This window comes from Pagrus pagrus (genome assembly GCF_965226575.1).
Source record: "Pagrus pagrus genome assembly, chromosome: 23".
Classification (NCBI taxonomy): domain Eukaryota; kingdom Metazoa; phylum Chordata; class Actinopteri; order Spariformes; family Sparidae; genus Pagrus; species Pagrus pagrus.
The window spans coordinates 20,049,407-20,073,949 of NC_140205.1; the positions used below are offsets into that span (position 1 = coordinate 20,049,407).

The window sequence follows — 24,543 nt, forward strand, 5'->3', positions numbered from 1 at the left end:
CAGGGGAGCAGTTGTGATTTATTTGTGAATAGTTTCAACAACATCAAAAAGAGGACTAACGGTAAGAGCACTGGTGGTGGATGTAGCTCAGGGGGGGGGAGGGGTCCCACCTCTGCTGCCGACCCCAGAGATCAACCCTCCTTTTCACATCAGACAACTTTTGAAAAAACTGCTTTGGCATAAAGGTTGATTCCCTTCAAACACCGATGTTTTGATTGAAAAGTGCTGGTTTCTCCCGGTTCATTCCCTGGCTGCCGCTGTGATCGACTGATCTACACAGTGTGACTCAACAATACTCATCAGGTCAGAAGAGTGTGTGGTGTACGGTTGACTGTCAGACAAATCTATAAACAATTTAAGCTCCTGGATAAGAAGCAATCCTGGAAGGCAAACGGGGAACATGCCCAAATCTCTTTAACATTCTGGTTCATAAGTTACGTTGCGTCACCACAGTCAACACAGTGGGTGGAATCACTAGTAGCTGACTTTTCCACAGACAAGGTGCCAGTGCTGGAGATTTCAAACCAAGGAAGGAGGAACAGTGGCTCAAAAATAAAAGCAAAACCATGATTCAAAAGTCTACTCAATTTGTCAGATTCAACATGATTGTATTTTTTTTGCCATAGCTGTCATCATATCTTGTGGCTGCTGCTAAAGAAAACTTACAGTAAATCTGGTTACTTTCACCTCTCAAAGGGATGAAAGCCTGATCAGTTTGTACTGTAAAAGGTTTCGCTACTCGTAGGACCCAACACTGGCACTTTGTTGTTAAAAAGCCTTAACTGGTTCATATCAAAGGAGGGCTACGGGGCACAGGCATGTTTTCCCCAGGACATATGACCCATGCTAGTGTTACACACTCTACAACAAGTTACAGGTGATAAACAACAAGACATTCTCCCTTTTCACATCCCAGCAGAGGCTGGAGGACTGAGGGCGGTGGAGTGATGTGGTCACAGGAAGCGGATTCCAGCTCCAAACTGGACACCGTCACATATCCTATGTGAGGAGAGCAGAGAGAAGAGAGGAATTACTGTCAGAGAATTCTTTATATTAAAGTGTATGTAGCACTTTAAGGCTTTTTTCAAGAGCAGGCCACTGATTCAGTAGTGCAATCCAATAACACTATCAGGCTCTAGGACATACAGTACTCTGTGTATTATGATGACAAATAGAGTAGATAGAGAGTTTTACACATAGCACACTTTCTGAGCGACATGTTTGAGCAGCCGACATTTCTTTTACACAGCAGTGTCCTTTTTGATGTGTGGTGACGAAATCTGAGTGAAAACTGGTTCAACCTGATCTGCTTCATCTAAGAACGGCTGTCTTTTTTTGTGAAAGTTAGAAAAAAGAACAAAACAACAACAACATGGATGAGCATTAGTCCTGTAATATCTAGGAGTGTAAGTGTATAGTAGTCTACCTGTCTCCACTCTGAACTCCCATGGGCACGCAGTAGTTGAGCTCCAGTCTGGCGATGTTCCCGAGCCGCAGCACGATGCCCGCTCCGTACGACCAGCGAATACACTCAGCTAGCTTCTGAAGGTGCGCCCGGGGACCATCACCTACACACATGACACTCAACATGTTACAACCCTGCCTGACACAAGTTCTTCTGATACAGGCTCCTCAATGATATAACACATCGAGAAGGATTTCTGATATTTTGTGTTGTTAAAAATCATTAACATTTCAGAAATGTACTAATGAGTTGTTTGACTAATTAAAATAAAATTAGGATAAAATGTGCTTTAAAAAATTCTGTGTCTAATTTGACAATGTGTCATTTCTGTAGTGTATTTTATTAGTCTATGCGTTTTATCATTTCTATTTGATGGCTCAGAACTATAAAAGTGAGTTCTTTTTAACATCGCAGGTATTTCATGCATTAATCTTCAGTCCACTCACCATAGTTGAGGTTGCAGAGGTTGCCTGCGTTGAGAAAGAAATGTGTTCTGAAAAGGTCTCCAAAGCCGCCCTTGCCTGGTCTGAAGGGCAGCGGAGTGTAGAGGTGTAGACCACCTGCCCAGTACGCCTCTCCACCCAGATAGTCACCTGGAACACACACAGTATTAAACTGAGACAAGCTGCTCTACTGCGCTACTTAATGGGACACACACACCTGTTCTACACAATAAAAAGTCCTCTGTGTAGTGGTTCTTATTATACTCTCGTATCTGTTTGTTAAACACATTCAGCTGCAGCTCCTCATGTACTTCTGCTCATTTATCTACTTATTTTTTAGGAGCCGTGACAGCATGGCTGGTATTGTTTTTTTGCCTAGTGATTCTGTGTGTGTTATCATGTTATAATTTAATCCTGGAGATACCTTTTGTATCAGGAGCTACTGCAGAAGCAGTTTTGAATTCTTTGCCAGGTGTTCATATGTCTGTCTGTCTTTAGAAGCATTTTTGTCAGCACAATATCATCACAACTGTGCAAGATACTGTCGTGGAACAATACACGAGTTTAGTTGAGATGAAAAGCCACGGATCTGAACATCAACATGTTGACAGGTGTTGCAGCTGGTTTGATCCCATCCCAAGATGGTTTCTACTTTGTTGTGGATCAATTGTGTGTCAACAAGATGTCCACATGTATATAAAAAGACAGGTTGCTCCCTTTTCCCCACCATTACTCCACCTCACACAGATAATTGATTAACCATAGTCTCAATGTAAGGAACAGAACATCATTGTTCTTTTGCAGCAACATTCTTATTGCGTATTAACTCCATCCAGCATTCTAAATTAAATGAAAATTATTTTTCTTTTTTTCATTGTCAAGTACCTTGTTGATTATTTTCTCAGTGAAGTGTTTGGTATATAAAATGTCAGAAAATTGGTCAATCAGTGTTCCCCCCAGGCTAAGATAACATCCTCAAATGTCTTGCTGTTTCCACAACCAAAAGATATTCAGGTTACTGTCAGAGAGGGGTAAGAAACCAAAAATATTTTGATTGAGGAAGCTGGAATAAGAGAATTTGGACATTGTTTTCTTAAAGGAAAAATGGTTGACAACGAATTAGTTAATTGTTGCAGCTCTACTTGTGGCTATTGAAATAGTCTGCACTGTTAACTGTGGAAAGAGTTTCTATGACGTCTGACCAGTTTTTACCTTCACTCTGTGGCCCGATGCTGTACATCCCAAACCCTCGCACGCTAGTGGGACCTCCAAGATAGAACCTGGACAACATACACAACTACCATTAAACCATCCACTCAGAGAGCAGTATTGTCTCAAAATCACAAATCTACAATTTAAAAACAGTGACACTCATTAATAGCACACAGTTAAAGAAAACAATACTTAAAATCTGAAACATTTGGATGACAAATGATGAGTGAAAGATTGGATCAGTTTACATGCAGTTTGTTAATGATAACCTTGATTATCATAGAAGCGACTGCTCAAATAAGTTTTGATATTAAATCATTGTATAACATTTTGAGAGCAATGGCTTCAAAAAAAGAGCCAAACTTCGTTCACAGAGATGCTATGCTGAGGGCTCATCCAGCAGCCAGAGCCCGACTGTGTGTCAGAGCCAGATGACGGCTCTTGCATAAATCACTTGTACCTGTCAGCGATGCAGGACGGCTGTCCTCCCAATGGATAAAGCATCCCACCCCACAGAGAGGCAGACAGGACCTGAGAGGACACACAGGAAACAAGTTGTTCTCTGCAGCTGATGTAGTGCTGCTTTATCGTCCACTGGTGGTTGCAACTAAGTTAATTTACGAACAATTAATTTATATATAGTCTAAGAACAAACAACACCCTAAAACAATGGCCTAAAATCTTTAACAAACAAATTACAATGGGTTTGTATTGACTTATTTCTGTCTTACTGAGTCCCAGAAGAGCCGTCTGTTCAGCTGCAGCTCAACATCCTCTTTCAAGAAGCTGGCATCGCCTCCTGTGTACCCGGCCAGTTCCTGCAGGGCAAACACACACCTCAGTAACACCTTTGTGAAACTGGACAAAACAGGAAGAATACAGCCAGCTGTTTCAAGAGAGTGATGGATAAAATGTCTTTGTTGGTAAACAGATATATTACCTTTACGTGTTCAAAGTTTAACCGTGAAAACTTAATTGTGAATTGTGTTGAGTTTCAAAACATCAACAGTCAGCAGGAAAGAATTTAAGATTCACTGTTCCCCTGCCACAGTAAATTCCTGGTCCCATGTAAACTGTTTTTTTTTTCTTTTTCAGAGGTTTACTGTACCACCAGACTACACAGCAATCAGTTGGAATCTGACCTGGTGAGAGGCATTAAAAAAAAACTATAATCATAGCCAATCTGTTACTGATGGATTTATTTGCTGATATATGGAGGCATCAGTATAACATTGAGATTTTTTCATAACCAGTTGAAAGGTCCTTGCATAACGTTCAAGTGAGCCATTTATATGAACACAGGTGCACACATACCTGGTTGAGCCGCAGTAAGGTCCCTCTGTTGGGGAAAATGGCAGAATTCCTTGAATCGACTGACACAGTGTGCTGCAAACAAACAGAACATTGAGTTCTATTGAACTACTGCCATGAACAAAATAACTCTTATAAACATTTGAAAATCTGAAAATGATATACATCAAAGGTGTATGGAAAAGAATATTGTGTTTTCAGGAGACCAAATTATGTAAAACTAAAATATGACATGTTGGATGCACTCCAGGCCGTACCGAGAGGGCAGATTTCAGCGAGTGTCCACTCTCTTCTCGCACGGCGAACGAAGCACTGCGTGCCAGACAGCCCAGCTCCCTCCATACACCCTCCCACTTCAACGTGTGGTTGGTCATCCCGAGAGGAAACTGCAGGAGCACAAGAAGATGGAGGACTTCAGTTCAAGTGTAAAGGCACAAGTTGCAGATAACGTGTCCGTCCTGCTTATATCAACAGCTGTGAGAGTAAACAGTGATTAACGGGGTTAAACTCAAGTGTTTGATTGCAATTTGGAGGTGGAAACTGCTGTTGTCCTCAAACTCAAACCAACTCTTGCTCTCTCTTATTTTTATTATAAACACATGCACAAAGGAAACACACACACACACACACACACACACACACACTCTTACATTGACTTCTGCAGACATGCCTCTGTCCGTCTCTTTTAAGGAGCTCCATGGGAACTGTCCAGTGACTTTGTACATGTTGAGGGTGAGGCTGAAACAGAAGACAGCAGGTGTGAAAAAACGGAACCAACTGTTGATAACGGTTTTGTTGGTGCATTCAAGCTGGCATCCCAGATTTGATGTTCAGTCATTGTCAAAGCATTGAATGCACTCTATGTGGTTACGATATTTGCATTTCCTTGAACAGTCAACAGACTATTCAAATAATTCCCTGCATTCAGTAGTAATATACCCGTTGTGTATCTAAAAGACAAAAAAATGAGAAACACCAGTATGGTCCTTTTTGATCAAGCAAAAAGGAGATGAAGATGACAGGAGGCCTTCCAAAGAAACACTACACAAACAGTAACAGGGGCAATCGTTAGAGACAGTCAGATTTGATTAATTTATCTCTGTCTATAATGAGGAAAACCGAACCGCAGTAGCTGGTCTTGTCCTCCCAGAGGACAGAGAGACAGGCGTGTTTAGGGTCTGTGTCATGGACATACTTGCGTTCGAAGTGTCCGGGCTGGGGCTTGAAGAAGGATAGGCCATATGACGTCTCCTTGGTCCCGTAGGAGAACTGGAAGGTGAGTTTCTCAGCTCGACCCAACATGTTGGGCAACTTCAGACCCAACACCTGTAAGACAGGAGATACACTGTGTCAGCTGATAACCAATCTCTTCTATGATCATTTAGGCTTATACTGCACCATGTGTACAGATTCCTCTAATGTTATTAACTTATTAACAACTTAGTGTGATGATGATTTAATTTGGATCTCTCTTAATTTGGCAAATCTCATTGGCAGGTCTAGCAAAAGGCCACAGTAAAAACATTTAAGCATACAATAATTCATGACTAATTCAGCACATAATCGTAGAAATACATATCCATACAAGCATACATACACTCTTTTAACCTGCAAACATTTCCACATATACTCTGTACCTAAACGTTGCACATATTTATCTACATGGTTCACGTTGATGAAGGTGATGACATTTTTTTCATGGCAGACATTTGACTTGTCATAGCAGGGAAAGCACAGATTAGTGATGGCTTCACTCCATGGAAGTGTCCCAGTAACCAGCGCCAGCATGCACAACACCACATCCATAAAATAAACTAACTCCGGTTTGATATAATCACAATAAATATTCCACGATAGAATATCTACCACGATATTAATGACTTGTACAAGGTCCTTTAATAATAAGTCGGATGTGTACGGCATTTTTGTTTTTCGTATGGAATATTTTTTTACTTTTCACTTGAGGTACTTCTGCTTTGCTTCTATAGTAAAATAACAGTAGCTGGCCATGACCTAAGCATAGAAAGTAGCCATGAATTGTCTTTGGCAATGAATGATTGGACTACAATATGTACAACTGCAAAACAATGCAGCAGCCAGTAGCATCTCTCCCTCCCTCTGGAGGGGCACAGAGGGGGTTGTGTCAAAGGAGGACAGCCGAGAACACACACTCGGCCACGGGTCCTACAGAACTCCCTCCCTCTTGTTGTCCAGCAGATGAAATCAGACTACAAAAATCAGCCGGCCAGTTTGTTCCACCTTACGAGCCTAGTGACACTCGTGTAGCAAAGACCGGCTCCAGAGGATGAGTGACCCCGACAGGAGCAGCAGTAGAGATCGGTCTGTCAGTGTGAAGAGTTACTACAGCCCAAACTACTTGCGAAAACAGACATTATTTACCAGGGCTACTGCGTGAGTTAACAGTTTGCATCGAGCATGGAGAACGCAATTAACGAAGCCAACCAATCAGAGGTGGAATAGGGCGGGTCTTATGAGAACAAGTCAGTCTTCTTGAGCAGTACGATTGCACCCTCTCCTGTTCAAACAGTCCAATGCAATGACGGAGAAAGTAGAATGCATTTATGAGCAAAATAACCACGTGATATGGTGGCAGATGTTATCACAGTCACACAACGGTATCGCAATATTTTTTATGGTGATGTTGTGAAATTGGGTATATGGTTACATCCCTGTTATTGATACTACCGGCTACAACCAGTGCTTTTCTGCTGTGACACGTCAAAACGTCTGCTGTAAAAAAAGTCAACTGTGGCATAACATTTAAACATATTTTCTTTTATAGCAAAGGTAAACATGTGCTTGTGTTGTGTTGAAGATGATATTATGTAAACTTAACCCGGCGTCACTATGACCATCAGCGAATAATCCCAACCCACATTAAGTAGCTACCAGCTGTAGAAAACTAAATCTAGAAAAGAACACTTTAGTACCGGTTAGCTTTCACAGAGACCGGCCAGCCAATCAGAAAGTAAACTATAAAGTAAAAGTAAACTAGAAATACGTTAGTAAACCAAAGTATGTCTGGCATGTATAGGATCAAGATGGATACTAGGTAGGATGCCCAGCCCAAGCCTGCAATATGAAGGATAATGGTTTTGGCATGAATGATATGTACATGTTTCTCTCACCATGCTTCCTTCATTGTTGCCAACCATGGTGTTGTAGCTTCCTGTCAGCCTCTTTACCTCCGTCACCTCAAATGTTACATCAAGACCGTTGGGCAAAGCGTCTGTACCTGAGGAGGGAGAGCCAAACAGGGTGGAAAAGGATTGTTTCTGCATATTCACGCCTGCTAAGCACACAGCCATTACACCCAACAGAAAAAAAAACACCATGCAGTCACATTTCAGATGAGTTACCTTCAGACGTGTCAATAAGAACCTCCACCTCTTTGAAGATTCCGAGGCGCAGCAACCTTTGTCTGGCAATGTGAGCTTTTTTCATCACCTGTGACCAAGAAACAGACAGAAACAGAGCTCTGAAATTAGCAACCCATAATTACTAGACACTGCAACAACTTCAACCTAAAACCGTAAGTGTCACCATGCCCTAATGTGCAGCACAGTCAGAAATACATACATCAATGAGGTTTTTGGCGTGGAAAACATCAGAGATCTCATATCCGAGTAGATCCTCTTTAGTTCTTCCGAGACCCTGGATGTTGACATGCTGGACGACCACCTGTAATCAAACATATTTTCCTTGAATTACTTAAAAGTCACAATCACATATGGATGAGAACACATTCAAAATGTATTAAGCTGAATTTTTCTTCTTCAGGAGTCCGTAAGTTTTCCACGTGAAAGATTTTTCTTTACTGTGATAGCACGTATAAATGTCCCTTTTGTTGCACTTAGTCATGGTCAAAAGTTTACATCCACTTGTGAAGAACATGTATATCATATCAGTCTTCACGTCCAATGGTTTCTACAGCTCTCATGTGTCTGTGATGGGATGAGTGGAGCACAAACTACTTGGTTCAATAATGAATTTATTATAGATCTTCTGAAAATCTGACCAAATCAGCTGGCTCAAAAATATGCATACAACAACTTGAATGATCAATTTTGCTTTGTAGCATGGCCTCTTAACTTCTTCTCAGTGATTATGGTTGGTAACGGCTGATGACTTTTCTGGGCCCAGTTTAATAGGGCTCGTTTGATACACTCATTAGCCACTTCAGCAAACAAAAGTGACTGGTTAGGCTTTGTTACATTACAGGCTGTGTCTTCAATAGAGTCCTTCAGCTATTCTGCATAATGTGTACAGATTTCTGTAGTACTGAAACTGAACATCGGCAGGAAAAAACACACCAAGACTGCTAAAGCAAATTCTATAACAACAGAAATGAACAAATCGATGAGTCGAGACATCAGTTTAAACAGACATCAAACACTAACTCAGGAGCAACTAACTCAGGAGATGCGTGGTGTTTATTTCCAGCAGAGCGTATCTAATTTAAAAACATGGAATCTCTGCCCATCGGTCTGGTTGTTATCCACATATCTCTGATCAAAAAACTGAAGGGAACACTCGATTGTGACAGTATAACACCAGGTCAGTTAAACTTCAGGGATATCAATCTGTCCATTTAGGAAGCACAAGTTATTGTGAATCAGTTTCAGCTGCTTTGGTGCAAATGAAAGTGACAACAGGTGCAATGGAGAGACAAAAGCAAGACAACCCCTAAAAAGGGAATGGTTTTGCATGTGGTGGCCACAGACAATTGCTCTGTCCTTATCCTTCCTGACTGATTCTTCTCTAGTTTTAGTTCTGCTAGTGTCCTTGTCACTACTGGTAACATGAGGTGGTACTTGCAGCCCAATCAGGTTGCACAGGTAGTCAACCTCATGCAGGAGGGCACATCCATATGTGCAGTCACAAGAAGGATTGCTGTGTCTCTCAGCACAGTCTCAAGAGCACCGAGGAGATACCAGGAGACTAGCCGTTACACGAGGAGAACTGGACAGGGCTGTAGAAGGGCATCAACCCAGCAGCATGACTGGTATCTGCTCCTTTGTGCGAGGAGGAACAGGAGGAGCACTGACAGAGCCTTACAAAATGACCTCCAGCAGGCTACTGGTGTGCATGTTTCTGACCAATTTTTCTGAGCAGTGTACATTCTCACCAATTTCTATCACTTCAGCAGATCAGTCCGACTTTGGAACATTTTTCCTAAATTTCAATGTTTTATAGTTAAACACAATAAATTTGCTAATAACTAACAAATACATCTTCATAATCAAGAATCTAGTGACTAAGTTCCATTCCTTAACCACCTATTGATGCCTAACAATAATGTCTTCAACGCCCAAGTTAAATGGGATTCTTTTATATTTTGGGACAACAATATATCAGCAAATAAATCAATAACAGGAAACAAGTTAATGTTCAGTCAATCATTTAAGTACCGGCATAAAATCCTGTTCAGCAGAGCTCAGGGTTTTCACTAATCCTGCTTTCTGACACAGAGTATGTAAAGGGTGATATGAGGGAAACTCATATTTCCGTTCCAGAAAGAGAGATAACTTAAATTCTGGCTAAGTTACTGCAGTTACTGACTGCTCGCTGGCAGGTTAGCTTCGGCTGAGCCCGGGGCAGCTGTCTGATACACCTCTTCATTTCCTCATTCATGCAGTCAATTTCGAAACACATATCTGAACACATTGTTTCGCAGGGTTTTGTGTATGTAGAAACACTTAAGTCCACATATTTTTTCCCTTTTCTGCTTAACATGCACACCTTTATGATCAATCTCTCATCCATGTAAGGAGAGAGAAAGCGATCTGTGGACATCTTGGATTTATTTATGTCCAGCTAATCATTCATCATCAGCTCAGAACATCTGGTGTCCTTTCTAGCACTGTAAACATAAAAAAGAAAACAGCTAAGACTCTAAAGCTAGACAAATGTAGTTTAAAGTGAGCATTTCAGTAACTAAGTTTAAATTTACAAATGTTAAAATATTGTCATTCAATTCTAATAACTCAGTTCAAACCTTGTCACATTTTCAAGTGTGATTTCCATGACTCACTACTACTGGGGCAGAGCATAGCTTTAAATCATAGGGCCTAAAGTAAACTTAGGTTTCTTCTTGCAGAATCAAGGATTAAGACCAATTTCTGGAAGGTCACCCAGAAATCACTCACTAAAACTAATACTAAGGTATTAAGAAAATGACCAGCTATTTATTAACTGCTTGTTGGAAAATATCATTAATATTTTTATCAAATCATCTTGGAGGTAATTTTCAATAAATTCTGAGGTAATTGTTGTGGTAATTTGGGGTAATTTCAAAGAAGTTGCTTGGTAATTACCACCTACTTACCATGACATTATGGACCTGTAAAACTTTTACCTACAACAATCGGCAGCTAAATACTAAAATCGTATATTTTACAAGAGCTAAGATGACGCAAGTACTAGCAGTACTCACATCTTTGTTTTCGAGGATCTCCTGCTTGGCCTCCTGCACCACATCTGGAGCGTCCACCAAGTCATCAGGGTTGACGCCCAAGTCCCGGCCATGCATCGGGAGAGGGTCCAAACTCTGCACCAAAACAACAACAATGCTTAAAGGCACTGCCGGTACAACCTCATGCAGAGAAACAATACATCCTACTCACTCAATGAGACTGTGTCCAGTCCACTGAGTTTGCATTTTGTTTTAATTACAGGTGATGAAATTAAGAAACACTTTATAGTTAATCCTAACAAAGTCCAATACAAAAACATAACAAAGTGGTATGTATAGCACTTTTAAAGGGCGGTCCAGGCAGTGGGTGGGGCCTTAAGACAGGACTCAGCCAGTGTGTGATGTCCTACAACCAGTGAAAGTCACTGCACATGCTGACAGTTGACTTCTTCATGTGGATGTATAAGAGATGGAAAAGAATATTAATATTAGGACAGGAGACTTTATGTTAACGTTTTAGTTATTGTAAGGTAGTGACAAAGGTAAATACCTCAACTCCCTGACTGTAACAGAGGAGTGACATGTTCTGAATGGAAGAGGCCTGCACTATCTGGGCTAATGTCAGTAAAATGGCTCCTCGTGGTGTTCTTTTCTGTAAATACCAAATAAAAGCACCAAAGACCCAATACAATAAAAACACCACAATGACTATGATTACTTTAGTCAAAAATATGATCTAAACTCAAAAATGCCGCTCAGTGTCAATCGACAGCATTGTGGCCATTTAATTTAGCCGACGGCAAAGTTACATGGTTTCATCACCTACAGCTCGCCGGTACACACTCATGTTCAGCCGTCAGTTGTCTTCACTGTTCGTCTTTATCTAACTGTGTGTAACAGTACACCGAGTACAAATACTGGCCAGTCTACAGCCTTCCTTCAGCACTGACTGGACAGGGAGGTCAGGGTCAAAAATCCACACAAAGGCCAGCTGTCAGGAAGGAATTGAGTTTACCTTAGCATGGACAGTCCCCATGTTTACTATCCGCTACTAAAAGCCTCTTCGGTCGGGGATAGTCGCTCTGTGTACAGGAGAAAACTGATAAATGACAGCGGCTACTTTCTCCTGCACCAAACCCCCTTCAAGCGAGACGCCATGACAGTTGGTGAGATCTCGTGCTGCATTCAAGTACTCCTCGTAATGTACGCCAACCAACGTCTCGTTGTTCTCAATCACGTTGCTTATAAATTACTATGCATTTTTACGTTTTCCGTGTGAAAGCTGCTACACAGGAAATTGTGAATTACTTTATCGTAAGCAATACACAAAAGAAACAGTTTCGCAAAATAAATAAGCGGAATGATGATGAATGATGATGTAATGATTCTACAGTAGGTTTATGATGAGCAGTCTACAAGCACCCTGTCGCTCCTGTGAAGTCGCTGCAGCCACAGTTGCCCACAACTACATTGTTGCAATATTATGGAAATTGCTAAATATTTCAATGGAGCAAATGAGTGGAGGTTCACCAGGCAGCAGAATGAAAAGATGAGAAGGCTTAAAGCCGTGCACATTTCTTGTTCGTAAAGGCATCACCTTGTCTCCTCTCTTTGATTGGCCACATGTGAGAATGCATTGAAGTGGGCGGGGTGCGACCAAAGTCACGTTGAAGGAGCCTCTCCAGGAGATGGCGCTGTTTCTCTTCGATTCGCCGACTTTCTTCCACGCTGTAATTAAACAGAACAGAAACTGGAAGCAGCTAACGCTCACAGCTGCACCTCAGTTTGTAGCCTCTGAAACATATTTAAAATAAAAAAAATATATAAATATATTCAATAATACACTGCAAGTACATTATGAAAATATATTTTTAATGCATAGAGTATTGGCACTAATTTCAAACACAAGCCTGTGTAAACTCTTCATATCAGTATAATATGTAATAAAAAGGTGGAAATATCGTCATGACACAAGTTATTCAATAGTGAAAAAGAAAAAACCTAGAATGTTAATATACTACCCTGCCTGAGGTTTGTGTGTCAGTTGGTGTCTGATCACTTCACTAATTACTGACATACTAAGGGATATAGATCTGATCTAATTACCTCAGAGGATTAAGGGGCAGAAAGTGGGAGAAAGTGATGCCCCTCACTGCAAACAATGAAGACGCTATCACATCTGGAAGTGGATAAATCTAAGGATACTATGGACAGAAGGGCAACAGACCAAGGGATGCACACCCCACTTGTTTTATTTTCTTGCTTCTACTTTTCTTTTGGAAAATATATTTAAATTTCTGCAAATGATGAGTGACAAAAAGGTTGTGTGCAATGTAAGCTTAATAGCTGCAATGACAGGGGTATTAAAACTACAAGACAGCTGGCTTCAATATCAGGTAAACATGCAGGAGCCACCTTAAAACCTTTACCTTTTAATGTTTGACTGCATGCAAGGGGTTTATTTTATTAAACAAGTTTCCAATCAGTCAAATTGCCACACACTAGTTGCGACTCTAACAACCTGTGGCTTCAGGGGCCCCTGAAGTTCTGGGGCTCTGGATCAGCTGCCTACTCTGCCGCTGTAGGTAATCCATTCCTGACCCTTGATGTCAAACCACTAGATGTCAGTATTTCTCAACCCTAATCTTTTAGGGTCTTTAAAGATTCAAAAAATTGTAAGTGAAGTACTGGAGAACAAATGAGTGTGTTGAAGCCTTCACAGACTCAGTGATATTGTCTGAGCATGTGCCCTGATATAGTAACGCCTATGCGGTTCCAAGTTGGTGTACGTCCAACAATGTAGTTTAGACTGATGTTATATGTGATAAGTTAATAATCTGTTAAACAAAATCAACCAAGAGCCCTTTAAATCAGTGATTGTCAACCATATGTGAGCAGATTGTAACGTGACGGGAAAAGTTTGTCTCCGTTTTTTTGAGACGCCTTTGAATTTTACAAAATTGGAGACATTTCTGAAACTGTAGGCTACATATGTTTTCTTTCTTACCCATTTAACAATTTGCTGACCTTTCAGAATGATCTTTGGACATTTTGTGAATCCCAAACCCAAGTTGGGGAGCACTGCCATAAACCCCATTTGGGGTTCCTCCTATTGGAAATAAGAGATTTTGATCATGTACGAATCAAATGAATGATGGTTTTATTTCTAACCTGAGGTTGGGGGACACTGAGTATCTTCACCAAGTTGGTACACTGCTCCCTGCTCATTAAATACACACACTCTCTCTCTCCCCTCCCTCCCCTCTACCGGCACAAACAAGCCAATCAGAAGGCTCGAATTGCCACCGCTCTCTCCTGCTGTTCACCCTCTCTCTCTCTCTCTCTCTCTCTCTCTCTCTCTCTCCCCGCCGCTGTGAGTCCATCAAAAAGCGGTCCTCCTCCTCTCCTATCAGAGAAACACACACACGCACACACACACACTCACACACAGTCCAAACCCCCAGAAAAGCCCTGCTGAATCCTCACACCGTCTGTCAGCATGGGGAGCGCTTGTTTTTCCCGGGACGTTTGTTTGTTTATCCTCCTCATAAATACTTGCAGGGTGATGGGGAATGTCGGACTCGCAGGTAAGAGCTCCCCTTTCCTCTCCGTCTTGCTTTACTGGCAACCATAAAATGCACTTTTTTTTGGTGGCTTCGGTCTGACCGGCTTGAACTGCAAAGTGATGGATATATGAATGAAAAGCGACTGGGAATACTCTGCTGGAGGTGGTGGAAATCATGAAACAAGCCACTTTAAACTTGTAGTTTGGTAAAACGTGCGCAATGCAAGTTTCTATGATAATATTAGAATGTACTCAACAGCATGTGTGATATCAGAACAGCAGAGTACTGATGCAGGAACACGCTGAATGGCGCTGGAAACTCACATTTGCGCACTGTTTTCTGCACGATTGCAATTTGCGTCAATTCTAAATTTTGCGCGTTGAATTTGGATCATTTCGCAAATCATGCTGTTTTTGTTTTTTTTTAAATGTCAAAGTCCTGGCAGAAAGTCAGTTTCACATCTGTGTGTCTTGGAAGGTATTTGTGATGCGCGGACTGGTTTCCAGTCGGTTAACCAGCGCCCCGCACTTCACTGGAACTTCTGTTTCCTGCGCGCAAAGGTCAATTTCAATCGGAAACCGCAGCTTGATCTCTGGGTTAAGCTCATTTGCTTGGATTTGGAGTGAGACGGCTGCCCGTTTTAATATTTCACCGTGTGGAAATGGAGCAAATGATTTAGCGAAGGTGGTTTTTCAGAAGGTGTCCGCTGAGCCGCTAGAGAGCACCTTGTCCACCGCTTTTTGGTGGCCTGTCCCGAGCTGGAGGAGGAGTTGGGAGGGATTTGGAGGCTGCGTGTGTATGTAAATGCAGGATGAGGGGGTGGTGGTGGTAGGAGGACCATCAAAGTCCCAGGAGGAGCAGGGAGGCAGGCGGGCAGCAGGGGCCCAATATCGACCGGGCAGCAGCACATTGTTCAGCCTCCCTCTGCTGTGAATGGGTGAGGAGTCAATATTGAGACAGTGAGCCACCATGCAGGGAAAGCTTTGTCAAAAGCAGGAGCGCTCAGTGTTGATACAGCACACTGCAGCAGGAGCAGAGGAGCTGGACAGAGGTGAAGCATTTCAGTCCAAGTGTCTCCTCCTGCATCAGACATCACATGGAGGACTTGTTGCTCACTCTGTCCCTCTCTCTGATTTGGCTCTAGCCAAACTTTCTTTCACGGACCAAATATTTATCGTAAATTTAGTTTTTTATGGTTTATTTATTGCCTTCATATGGCTGTGTTAGGCGGAGGGCTAGCCAGACAGCAGGAGCTGAACCACAGGCAGCTTTCAGCCAGGTTTGCTTAACTCAGACGCTAATTATACTGTGATGGAAGCAGACTAGCTCCGTGGTGATGCAAAAGGTCTGCTCAATAATAGATATTACAGAAGAAAGCAAAACATTTCTACGTCTGTCTCTGGGTCCCCCTCCCTCTGTGTGTGTGTGTGTGTGTGTGTGTGTGTGTAATGAGGTGGCCTACTGCCCTGGGATTCGGGCCCAGATGTGACAGGCTCCTCTATCAATAATCTGATCAATCGGGGAGCCGTTAAACCTTTTGTTCTATGGATGTTCTCCTGGGCTGGACCTTGACTTTAGGGCTGTCTCCCAATGTCACACAGAAATGAGCCACAATTTATGTGAGGCCTTTGGGAAGGACGTCCTTGGATTTCATTTATTTGAGAAAAAACAAAACAGTCACATTAAAGCTGAATAAGGCAACTTTGCATTTCTTTTAAACTGCAGGCAGAAAGAAGGGGTGGACTCATCTAATCTCACACACACATTAGTTTGGGGGGCTTTGACACACAGATCAAATCAAATATGGCTAAAACTGAAGCAGCAGAGTTATAGTCCCTAGAAGGAGTCAAGTTCCCAAAAAACTACTTAAAATTACCCACAATGCATCCCAGTATCAGCTTTTATTAGACCCTCTTGGCCTCTTAAAGGGCCAGACACAACAGGGTCGTCGGTGAGTGTCTGTGGCCTTAGTTGTTGGGTTGTGTCCCGCACCAACAACAAAGACCCTTGTTGGCCTCTTTTTGAATGATGAATACAGACTAATGCCACCTAGTGGTGTGGAGAGGTATTTCTTCTCACGCAGACGCACCAGCTAGTAGACTGTCGTCCGTAGTCTTGTATGTTCAAGTGCAGCCTCATGGCCGAGATACAGGCTAAGTAAGGCAACACAACAGTCAGCCTTCATCTCCACTAGTTCTTTGATATGGATTTGGTGTGTCTAGGACCTTAAGAGAAAGCTTTTCACCAAGTTCCCAAGCATAGCCAACACTTTTGCCCTCAGACATCGGAACTAGTAAGGTTTAATGGCTGACTGTTATATGTTGGCTGGCTTATGTGTCCGATATGCGGCAATATTATAGATTTTAATTCATTTTAATTTTGGGTCTGATCTGTGACATCAGTGAAATGGCACACACACAGTAATCCTTGATCTCTTAAAAGGACATTAAAGGGAACAAGAGAGAAGTGATGTAACACTGATGAGTCGAACTTTCCTTGGCCTGCTGGCTCACTGCAGTTAGAAAACAGCTCCATCACAAGGGATGCACCAATCCAACTTTTCCTCTCCTGTTAACAATTCTGATATCTCGACTCAGGACATGTGCTTTAAAGTGCCAATCCAATCCGAGTGATTTATTTTTTCCAGATTTAACAGAATACACATGAGGCCAGGGATTGATGTGCCACCAAAAATGAAGTGGCATGAGTTCAATATGGATGCTGGAACTTAGGGATGCGACATTCTGTGGTCATACCCAACATTAGGGCTTGGTGAATCCATTGGGACTGAAATTTCTGATGTTTGTGCAGATGCAGACGAGTGCGCGGAGGGTTCCGACGACTGCCACATCGACGCCCTCTGCCAGAACACACCCAAGTCCTACAACTGCATCTGCAAACCAGGCTACAAGGGAGATGGCAAGCAGTGCGAGGGTGAGTGGCCTTTCTTCTTTATCATACTTCTTCACTCGCTTCTTCTCATTTCTTCATCTCCTATCAACACTTAGTACCTAAAATGGATCTTGTCTGATCCAAGTAAGGGTGAAAACACATTAAAGGTCGGTGGGGATTTAATCATTGAGGCAAATGTGCATTTACAAATGCAGATGCAAAGTCAATCTACGTCACGAGTCGAGATTTTGCTGCAGGACTAAGATCAAGAACACATCCACAAGCAACAGAGTGTTGTTGGACCTGTGAAGGGAACTGTGGGTGAGATGAGTGTTGAGACAGAATGATGCAACTGCAACTTTAACTCAAGCTCTCAGGACGCCTCAACAGTGCGTGTTCGATTGTCTAATACTGTTTTTACAGCAAAGTCTTAATATTTTCTGGAACTGTTGATGGAAGTTGTTCAGGAAGCTCTCATCTCTTTTGATTGATCGGGCTGCTGGCAAGGCTCAGATAGTGACAAGGAAGTCAGTGCCCGAGTGGTTACATTTTATATCTTTTCCTTGAGTCTCTCCTTCAAACCCAGAGCCTGCTGAACAATGTTCGAGTGCTGCTTGAACAGAGACTAATGGAAAAGTGTTAACAAGCTGGTGTCTTTAACTTCAACTCACGTCATAACATTGCACAGGAAAAGGGGCGAAAACTAGCTTATCCACAGCCGATTGGAGCTGGAGCCAGTAAACCCCTGTTACCACTGCAGATTCAGTTAATGCCGATTGCACATTCACATTAAAGACAAAAGCCAGCTGTAAGAGGCTGTTAGTGGGTTATTTTGTCCAGTGAGAAGTCCAGTCCAGTCCCTTTCCATTGGGGGACTCGGGTGTTGCGCTCAAAACTCGCTCAGTTTGTGCAGTGACTGGCCAGGTGTGCAGAGGTGTGAAAGTAAAGCAGGGTCGACTTCTCTTTCTTGCTCAAGCTCTCCTTTTTCACACCTGATAATTATCATCCGAACAGTTGAGTGCAATGAATGTGTGTGTGTGTGTGTGTGTGTGTGCCATCATTCCCATTGGTACATTTCATTGCATTGAAAACAACAAAGACACACCTTGACCTCAGGTGTGAACTTCAGTCCACCTTAAACACGCATCTCGACTAAATCTGGGTGGATCTGGGTACAAGAACTGGGGCACTGATGTAATGGCCGCTCGGACAGCTGTACCCCCACCCCCCCACCCCCCACAGATTCTCCTAATTAATGGGGAGGAAGTGGACTGAGCGAGGGTGTTAGGGTGAGACGGGGGCAGCACCTGGCTGTGCGTTCACACCTCCACTCACTTCTGCCTCAAAGCACACCACAGCTGGAGCTCCGTCGACTGCACAGATATGCTGAATCCTAGCTCACTCACACATGCACACACACACACACACACACACACACACACACACACACACACACACACACACACACAGTGTAATCCTCTAATCTTTTCCCATGCACTGTGCACTCCGCTGTTCATAATAAGACAGATTGCCTTTATATAATTGATGATAGAGTCCTTTTGTGTTTTTGCAACCTTGTTGACTTTCAAGATTCAAGGTTTATTTAACTGTAATTATACAAAACAAGACTGTAAACGAAGCTCCAGCCGAGTTCAAGGAATTATAAGGATAATTTCAGTTTACTACAACTCCTGTCTTGTTTTTGTAGCTATGACCATCGTTCCTATCAGCTATTATAACATTATGTGACATCACTCCAACAGGGCAAGAAACACGACCAGTCTGACAATCAGACAGTTTGTAAAGAAGACAACAGTTTACCAAGTTTATCTAAACTAACTTCTATTATATTTTTAAGCAAACACACTAACTTTCTTTCCCCCATGTCTTTGGAGTTTCCAAAACAATCTCACCTCAGGGTCCATTGAGCAGTTATTCCAGAGCTTTTTTTTTTTTTGCCTTTATTGATAGAACAGCTCAAGATACGACAGGAAGCAGGATGAGAGAGAGGGGGAGTGACACGCAGCAAAGAGCCCCAGGCCGGGACTCAAACCCGGGGCTGCTGCAGCGAGGACAAAGCCTCTGTACATGGGACACCTGCTCTACCAACTGAGCTAAATGGCGCCATTCCAGAGCTTTTGATCATAAAATTTAAAGTTAATTAAAGTTTATTGCTCTAAGCCGCGTCACATAATCAGTGTCATTCAGCTGCCGGGGACAGACGCTGTTTTCAGGCGAAAACGTGACAAAGAGTCAGTAGGACAGACAGGATGACAGACACTTTTCCGCGTATAAATTCGGTATTTATTTCCCTCATATAAGTTGTCGAATACACTACCTGTTACCACATTACTGTTTGGTGCTGTAACGTTGCTTTGTGGGTTGAATTGTGGGACATTTTTCTTTTATTTGATGAATGAAGGATCTGTTTAGTTGTCAGACTTTGAACTTGAGACCTGCGACGTTTTGAACATCAGAACATCACACCCCTGTCCCACGCTGTCCCCCGAGGTTTGAACGTTTAATAGCAACTGCTATAGTGGATGCTGACTTGTGTTAGTAAATGGACAGTAAACTACAGAAACACACTTCGTATCTGGGAGGAAATGTTGAATGGGAGATTGCACTGAGGTACAGAAGCTACTGGAACAGAGATGAGCCCAGACATGACGTCATAACATCAGCTCGCTCCAGAGCATTCTCCAGCCCTTACAGTTGGTGTTACATGTCATGCTGAACTTATTTTTGGTTGAACTGAACCTTTAAATGTGAATGATTGTGCAGCCCTGTTTCCTTTATGTCTGTGTTTTAGTAAACGATTTATTTCACGCACTGAGTCTGAAGAGGGCGTCCTGAATCACAAGTGCTCCTCTAAGAGGAGAGCAGCTTTTCAGGAATATGAACTCCCTCCCGTAAAGCTGCTGTCTGAAAAGACCTGTCCTGCCAGCCACTTTTCATCACATCACTTCACCCAGGCCAGCATTTGAATCCCTGTGTGTGTATTTCTGTAAGTGCGTGTCAGAGTGTGTGTAAGAGCTGTATACTGTGTTTCGACGGAGCTTGAATGTCAGCTGCATTTTATTACATCACCATTTTACATCCAGCATTTGAATGCTTCTGTGTGCATGTATGTGTGTGTGTGTGTGTGTGTGTGTGTGTGTGCGCGCCAAACATGCTTCACGACACACTGACTGAACTCTGAGATCTATTGAACTCCCCTCAGTGATGAGGCAACAGCTAATGACAGGGATGTCAAATGAAGACAGATTATGAAGGGGAGTTGACCCCTCACCCCGGTGATTAGATATGAGCCCTGTAATTGGCTGGCTGTGTTTTCCATCAACAGGCATTACGGCCCACTTTGCCAGCCAGCACCATTAGTGGCTCTGCTATTCCTGGAAGCACCTGGAAGGAGCAGAGCGCCTGTGCTCGCTCTCTCTGTCCCTCAGGTCTTCTGTGCTTCTTTATCATCAGCATCATTCCGTATCAGACTCACATTAAGACTCACTCAACAGTGTAGTAAAATATGCTGTCGAATATGAGAAACTAGATAAAACAGAGGGCCCGTCGTTGACATTTTACTCCACAATCCTCAAGAGTGCATTGGCTCAGAAATGTATGATCTATCCACACTGGTATCTCTCATTTGTCATTTTATCAGACCTCTCTGTCCAGAGCATCTGATTTAATTCACAGACCTCCAGATGCGCTGTTCATACTCTACATCCTTGGATGCAATCAATCTACTATCTTTATTGTGATGCTATAAGGCTCATCTAGGTCTCTGATTGGTTTGACACTATGGAGTCAGCAATATGTGCAAAGTCAGAGGTATCAAACCTGAAAAGGTGGAGCTATTATATGGAGCTAGTTATCAAAAACAGTGAGCTGCATGGGATTTCACAACCTCTGAGCAAACTAATCATGGACAATGTGTGTCCTACCACCTCAAGTTAATATTTTGTCTTTTTTTTGTCAGCACACTGTGGAACAAACAAACGTTCCCTCTGGGCATCTTCTCAGCAGTGAGTTACATAAATATGATATCACTGTCTATTCAGAGGCTATTCCAGATAACGGGCCAGGTGGAATATGAATAACACACCCACATCAGGTATCACCACACCCACTGTGGTGGGTGTGGTGATACCTGATGTGGGTGTGATCCCAGCCCAAATGGGAGATTCTTATAGTGGGAATCTACAACTCATTAATTCAAGAAAAAGTGTTTTTTGTTAGAGCTTCATATGCACTTATTAGCCACAACATTGAAACCACTGACAGGTGAAGTAAATAACATTGATCATCTCGCTGCAATGTAATGTGCTGCTGGCAACCTTGGGTCCTAGCAATTATTTGGATGCCAAAAAAAAACATTGCAAGTACAAGCCATCATAAAAACTGCTCAGGAATGACCCAAGGAACATGACAAAGAGCTCAAGACATCAACCTGGCCTCCAAATTCACCAGATCTCAATCTGATTGAGCATCCTAGGGATGCACTGTAACAAGTCTGATCCACTTGGTCTGCAACAGTGTTTGGGTGGTTGGTGGGTGTCGAGTGGCATCCACATGAATGCAAGGACCAAAGGTTTCCCTGCACAACTTTTGATTGTACCAAGATAATATTCACTTCACCTGCCAGTGGTTTTTATGTTGTGGCTTATCAGTGTAAGTTGATCGATTATATCGTCTGTTCCATTTTTAATCCTCTGTTCATCTTAATCTCCAGTTATGGCATCTATAAAATAGAGCCCATTTCATCCAGTAATCTTTACCAAACTCACACTGCATCATTATAGGGGTGTCATTGAAATGAATCAGAACATGTTTTATTATTATTATTACTTATTGTGTCTGAATAAGGCCTTAACGCTAGCCAACTCTGGGCCAACTGTGCAGCTGTATACATCTGCATTGGCAAATACTCAATATTAAAAGACTTGGATCAGGATCAGGGGCGAAAACACTTGATTGGGACACAGCCGAGATTGACCTTGTGTCCAGTTCTTGAAAACGCTGACTGAAACATTGACCTAATTAAAGCACTCATGTCCTTGCAGATGTTTCCCAGGAAAATACAGATTTATGTTTGTAGTTTGCATAGACTCTGGGAGTGCAGTACAGAAACATCACAGCAATGAGAGCCACTGAAGAAGCTGCCAAAGAAAGCAACCATGTTAAGTGATTCAGCTTTACGCATATGAAGCAATAGCTACAGTAAATGTGCTGGCTCAGGCCGATACCCAGATGTACCTTTGTCATGATCAAAAGGGTCTGTGGTCAAAATACCAATAGACTCTTGTGATTGTGAATCAGTATAATCTAAAGTTATTTTTTTTACTTCTCCTTTCCTACAGAAAGCAACAAATAAATGGATTGTATTAGTGATCACTGTATTAATTTGCAGTTTAGAGGTTCCAGAGACATGTGTCCTGTGTGGCTTCACATTGAGGAAACTCTGGCTCGTCCTTGTGCTTTTGTAACGGCTGGGATTCGAGCCCCGGTGACCAAGGGAGACGACCTGTGCTCTCAGCCTCTGCTACACATCGGCACTACAAATTAGCAGCTTGCAGGCTGCATTGTTCTGCCGGCTGTCCGGTAGTTCAGCAGGACTCAGCGGGATCACATCCCAGACACAGCAAGTTTCATCCAGACGGGTGACCGTGGATGCTTCCTTTTTTATCTCCCAGCTTGCCAGTGCTCCCATCGGGAACGTGTCCTCAGAGAAGTCATTTTTTCTCAAGTGAAAGTGCTTCTCTGAAAAGTGTGCGCCACTGAAATCTGATCTCGCATTTATGAATTCTGCCCTCTCTGTAGACTTTTCCACGAGCTGATACTGCCGGCTCGTTATGGAAAAATGTGAACTTTTATCCCTGTGCTGTCAAATGAAGAGTATGTGGGAGGAGCTGTGTATCAGTCAAGCCAGCTTTACTGAACATGTGCTTGTGTGTGTGTGTGTGTGTTTGTGTGTGCAAAGAACAGTGCCAGAGTTATCTGCCTGTTTATACAGAGATCTAGCGAAACTGTTGATAGAGTATTGTGCACTTGTTTACCAAGCAGAGAGTTAAGAGTTATGATAAGATGATTCACTTGTGAATCAAAGAGACTGCTGTGTTTTCAGAGTTCAGGGCAGAAAAACTCCATGAGCTTTGGGAGATTAGTGATGGCATTCGTGCTGCAAAAATCCATCTTAACAACAATATGAAATGTCAAGTCTTTAAATCTCGTAAATGTCCAACCAGGACCAAGTTTCACTTGTTTTTTTTAATTTTGACATGGCTTGTGTGCTGGGATTAATGTTGGAGGCAGTGAAGGTACACTTCAGGTGAGGGCATTCTTTTTAAAAACTGACATGGCATCAAATTATATAACATTTTGGGATTATTTTTTGGAAGTAAGTGTGATTTTGAGACTCAGAGGCCTTTTTTTGGTTGAACATTTTTGACAGTGTACAATGGTTCAGAGAGATGAATGATCTGTCTGGTTGCCACAGAGCTGTCAGAGGCCTGCAAAAGCACCCTTGGGTTTACTCAGTATTTGTCACTAGCGGACTAATTGATTGGTTTTCATCAGCTCAGCCCATTGCACTGAATAGGAGCTTCCTCTCCTCCCTCTCATTATGTGTCTTAACACCAAAGCCTCTGCCATCTCCATTCACAAACACTTTTGTGTGCATTTGTGTCTCAGTGAAAGTCCAAGATTGTATCTCTGTGCCAGAGCCGCTAATTAAGTTTGAGGCAGGTAGAAGAGAATGCCACTGTGAATACTGTAATACTGTTATAAAACACAGAGTTTGGCTGTGCAGTTTGTCTCTTTGGGTCAATTAGTTCATTTGTTGTCCTTTTCGTATTAATGGAGTTCAACAGGAGCAACTTTTTCACAGGTAGATGGTAACTGTGTTGCATAGAAAGTCAATGGAAAGATGCAATTTGCATTTAGCCAGATTAGCGGGATTTTAAGACAGTTTGAGTTGTACATCCATAACCTTGAGGGCGTATCAAGTGTCAGAATTCTGCCCTGACTGCGAGCTTGCATTGATTGGCCAATGCAGTGTAATGTAGCTCTATTGTCAGTCTGAACATGGCCTCAGGGCCCCGACACACCAAAACGAGAACAAAGAACTAGTGGCGACAGAGCCTGACTGTTACTAGACCAAGCTTCACTTGAACACACCACAGTGACACTAGCCAACAGCCAGCTAGCTTGTACATTCTG

The 24,543-nt window shown here is 42.5% G+C and overlaps 2 protein-coding genes across 3 annotated transcripts in view; one reads left to right on the forward strand and one right to left on the reverse strand.

Annotated features, from left to right (window-relative positions):
• On the reverse strand, positions 1-12,043 carry samm50l (sorting and assembly machinery component 50 homolog, like). The gene is made up of 15 exons (XM_084345911.1): positions 11,883-12,043; positions 10,889-11,002; positions 8,032-8,133; positions 7,812-7,899; positions 7,581-7,687; positions 5,627-5,757; positions 5,082-5,169; positions 4,689-4,817; positions 4,435-4,506; positions 3,852-3,938; positions 3,581-3,651; positions 3,121-3,188; positions 1,912-2,058; positions 1,427-1,568; positions 1-999 (listed from the first exon to the last, which is right to left on the reverse strand). The coding sequence occupies exons 1-15, from the start codon at positions 11,901-11,903 to the stop codon at positions 954-956; spliced, it is 1,413 nt and encodes a 470-aa protein (XP_084202037.1). The 5' UTR covers positions 11,904-12,043; the 3' UTR covers positions 1-953.
• A 2,222-nt stretch (positions 12,044-14,265) lies between these two features.
• scube1 (signal peptide, CUB domain, EGF-like 1) overlaps positions 14,266-24,543 on the forward strand; it is a 121,515-nt gene continuing 111,237 nt past the window's right edge. For both annotated transcript variants that reach the window (XM_084346292.1, XM_084346293.1), the window contains exons 1-2: positions 14,266-14,454; positions 17,245-17,367. In XM_084346292.1, coding sequence (XP_084202418.1) covers positions 14,367-14,454; positions 17,245-17,367 — 211 coding nt within the window. In that variant the 5' untranslated portion in view covers positions 14,266-14,366. The remainder of the gene's footprint in view (positions 14,455-17,244; positions 17,368-24,543) is intronic.

Coding starts and splice junctions, on each gene's coding strand:
- samm50l (XM_084345911.1), bottom strand. CDS start 11,903: ATGGGGACTGTCCATGCTAAG. Junction 3,652..3,851: donor GACGGCTCTTCTGGGACTCA/GTAAGACAGAAA, acceptor GTGTCCTCTCAG/GTCCTGTCTGCCTCTCTGTG. Junction 3,189..3,580: donor CCGTCCTGCATCGCTGACAG/GTACAAGTGATT, acceptor TATGTTGTCCAG/GTTCTATCTTGGAGGTCCCA.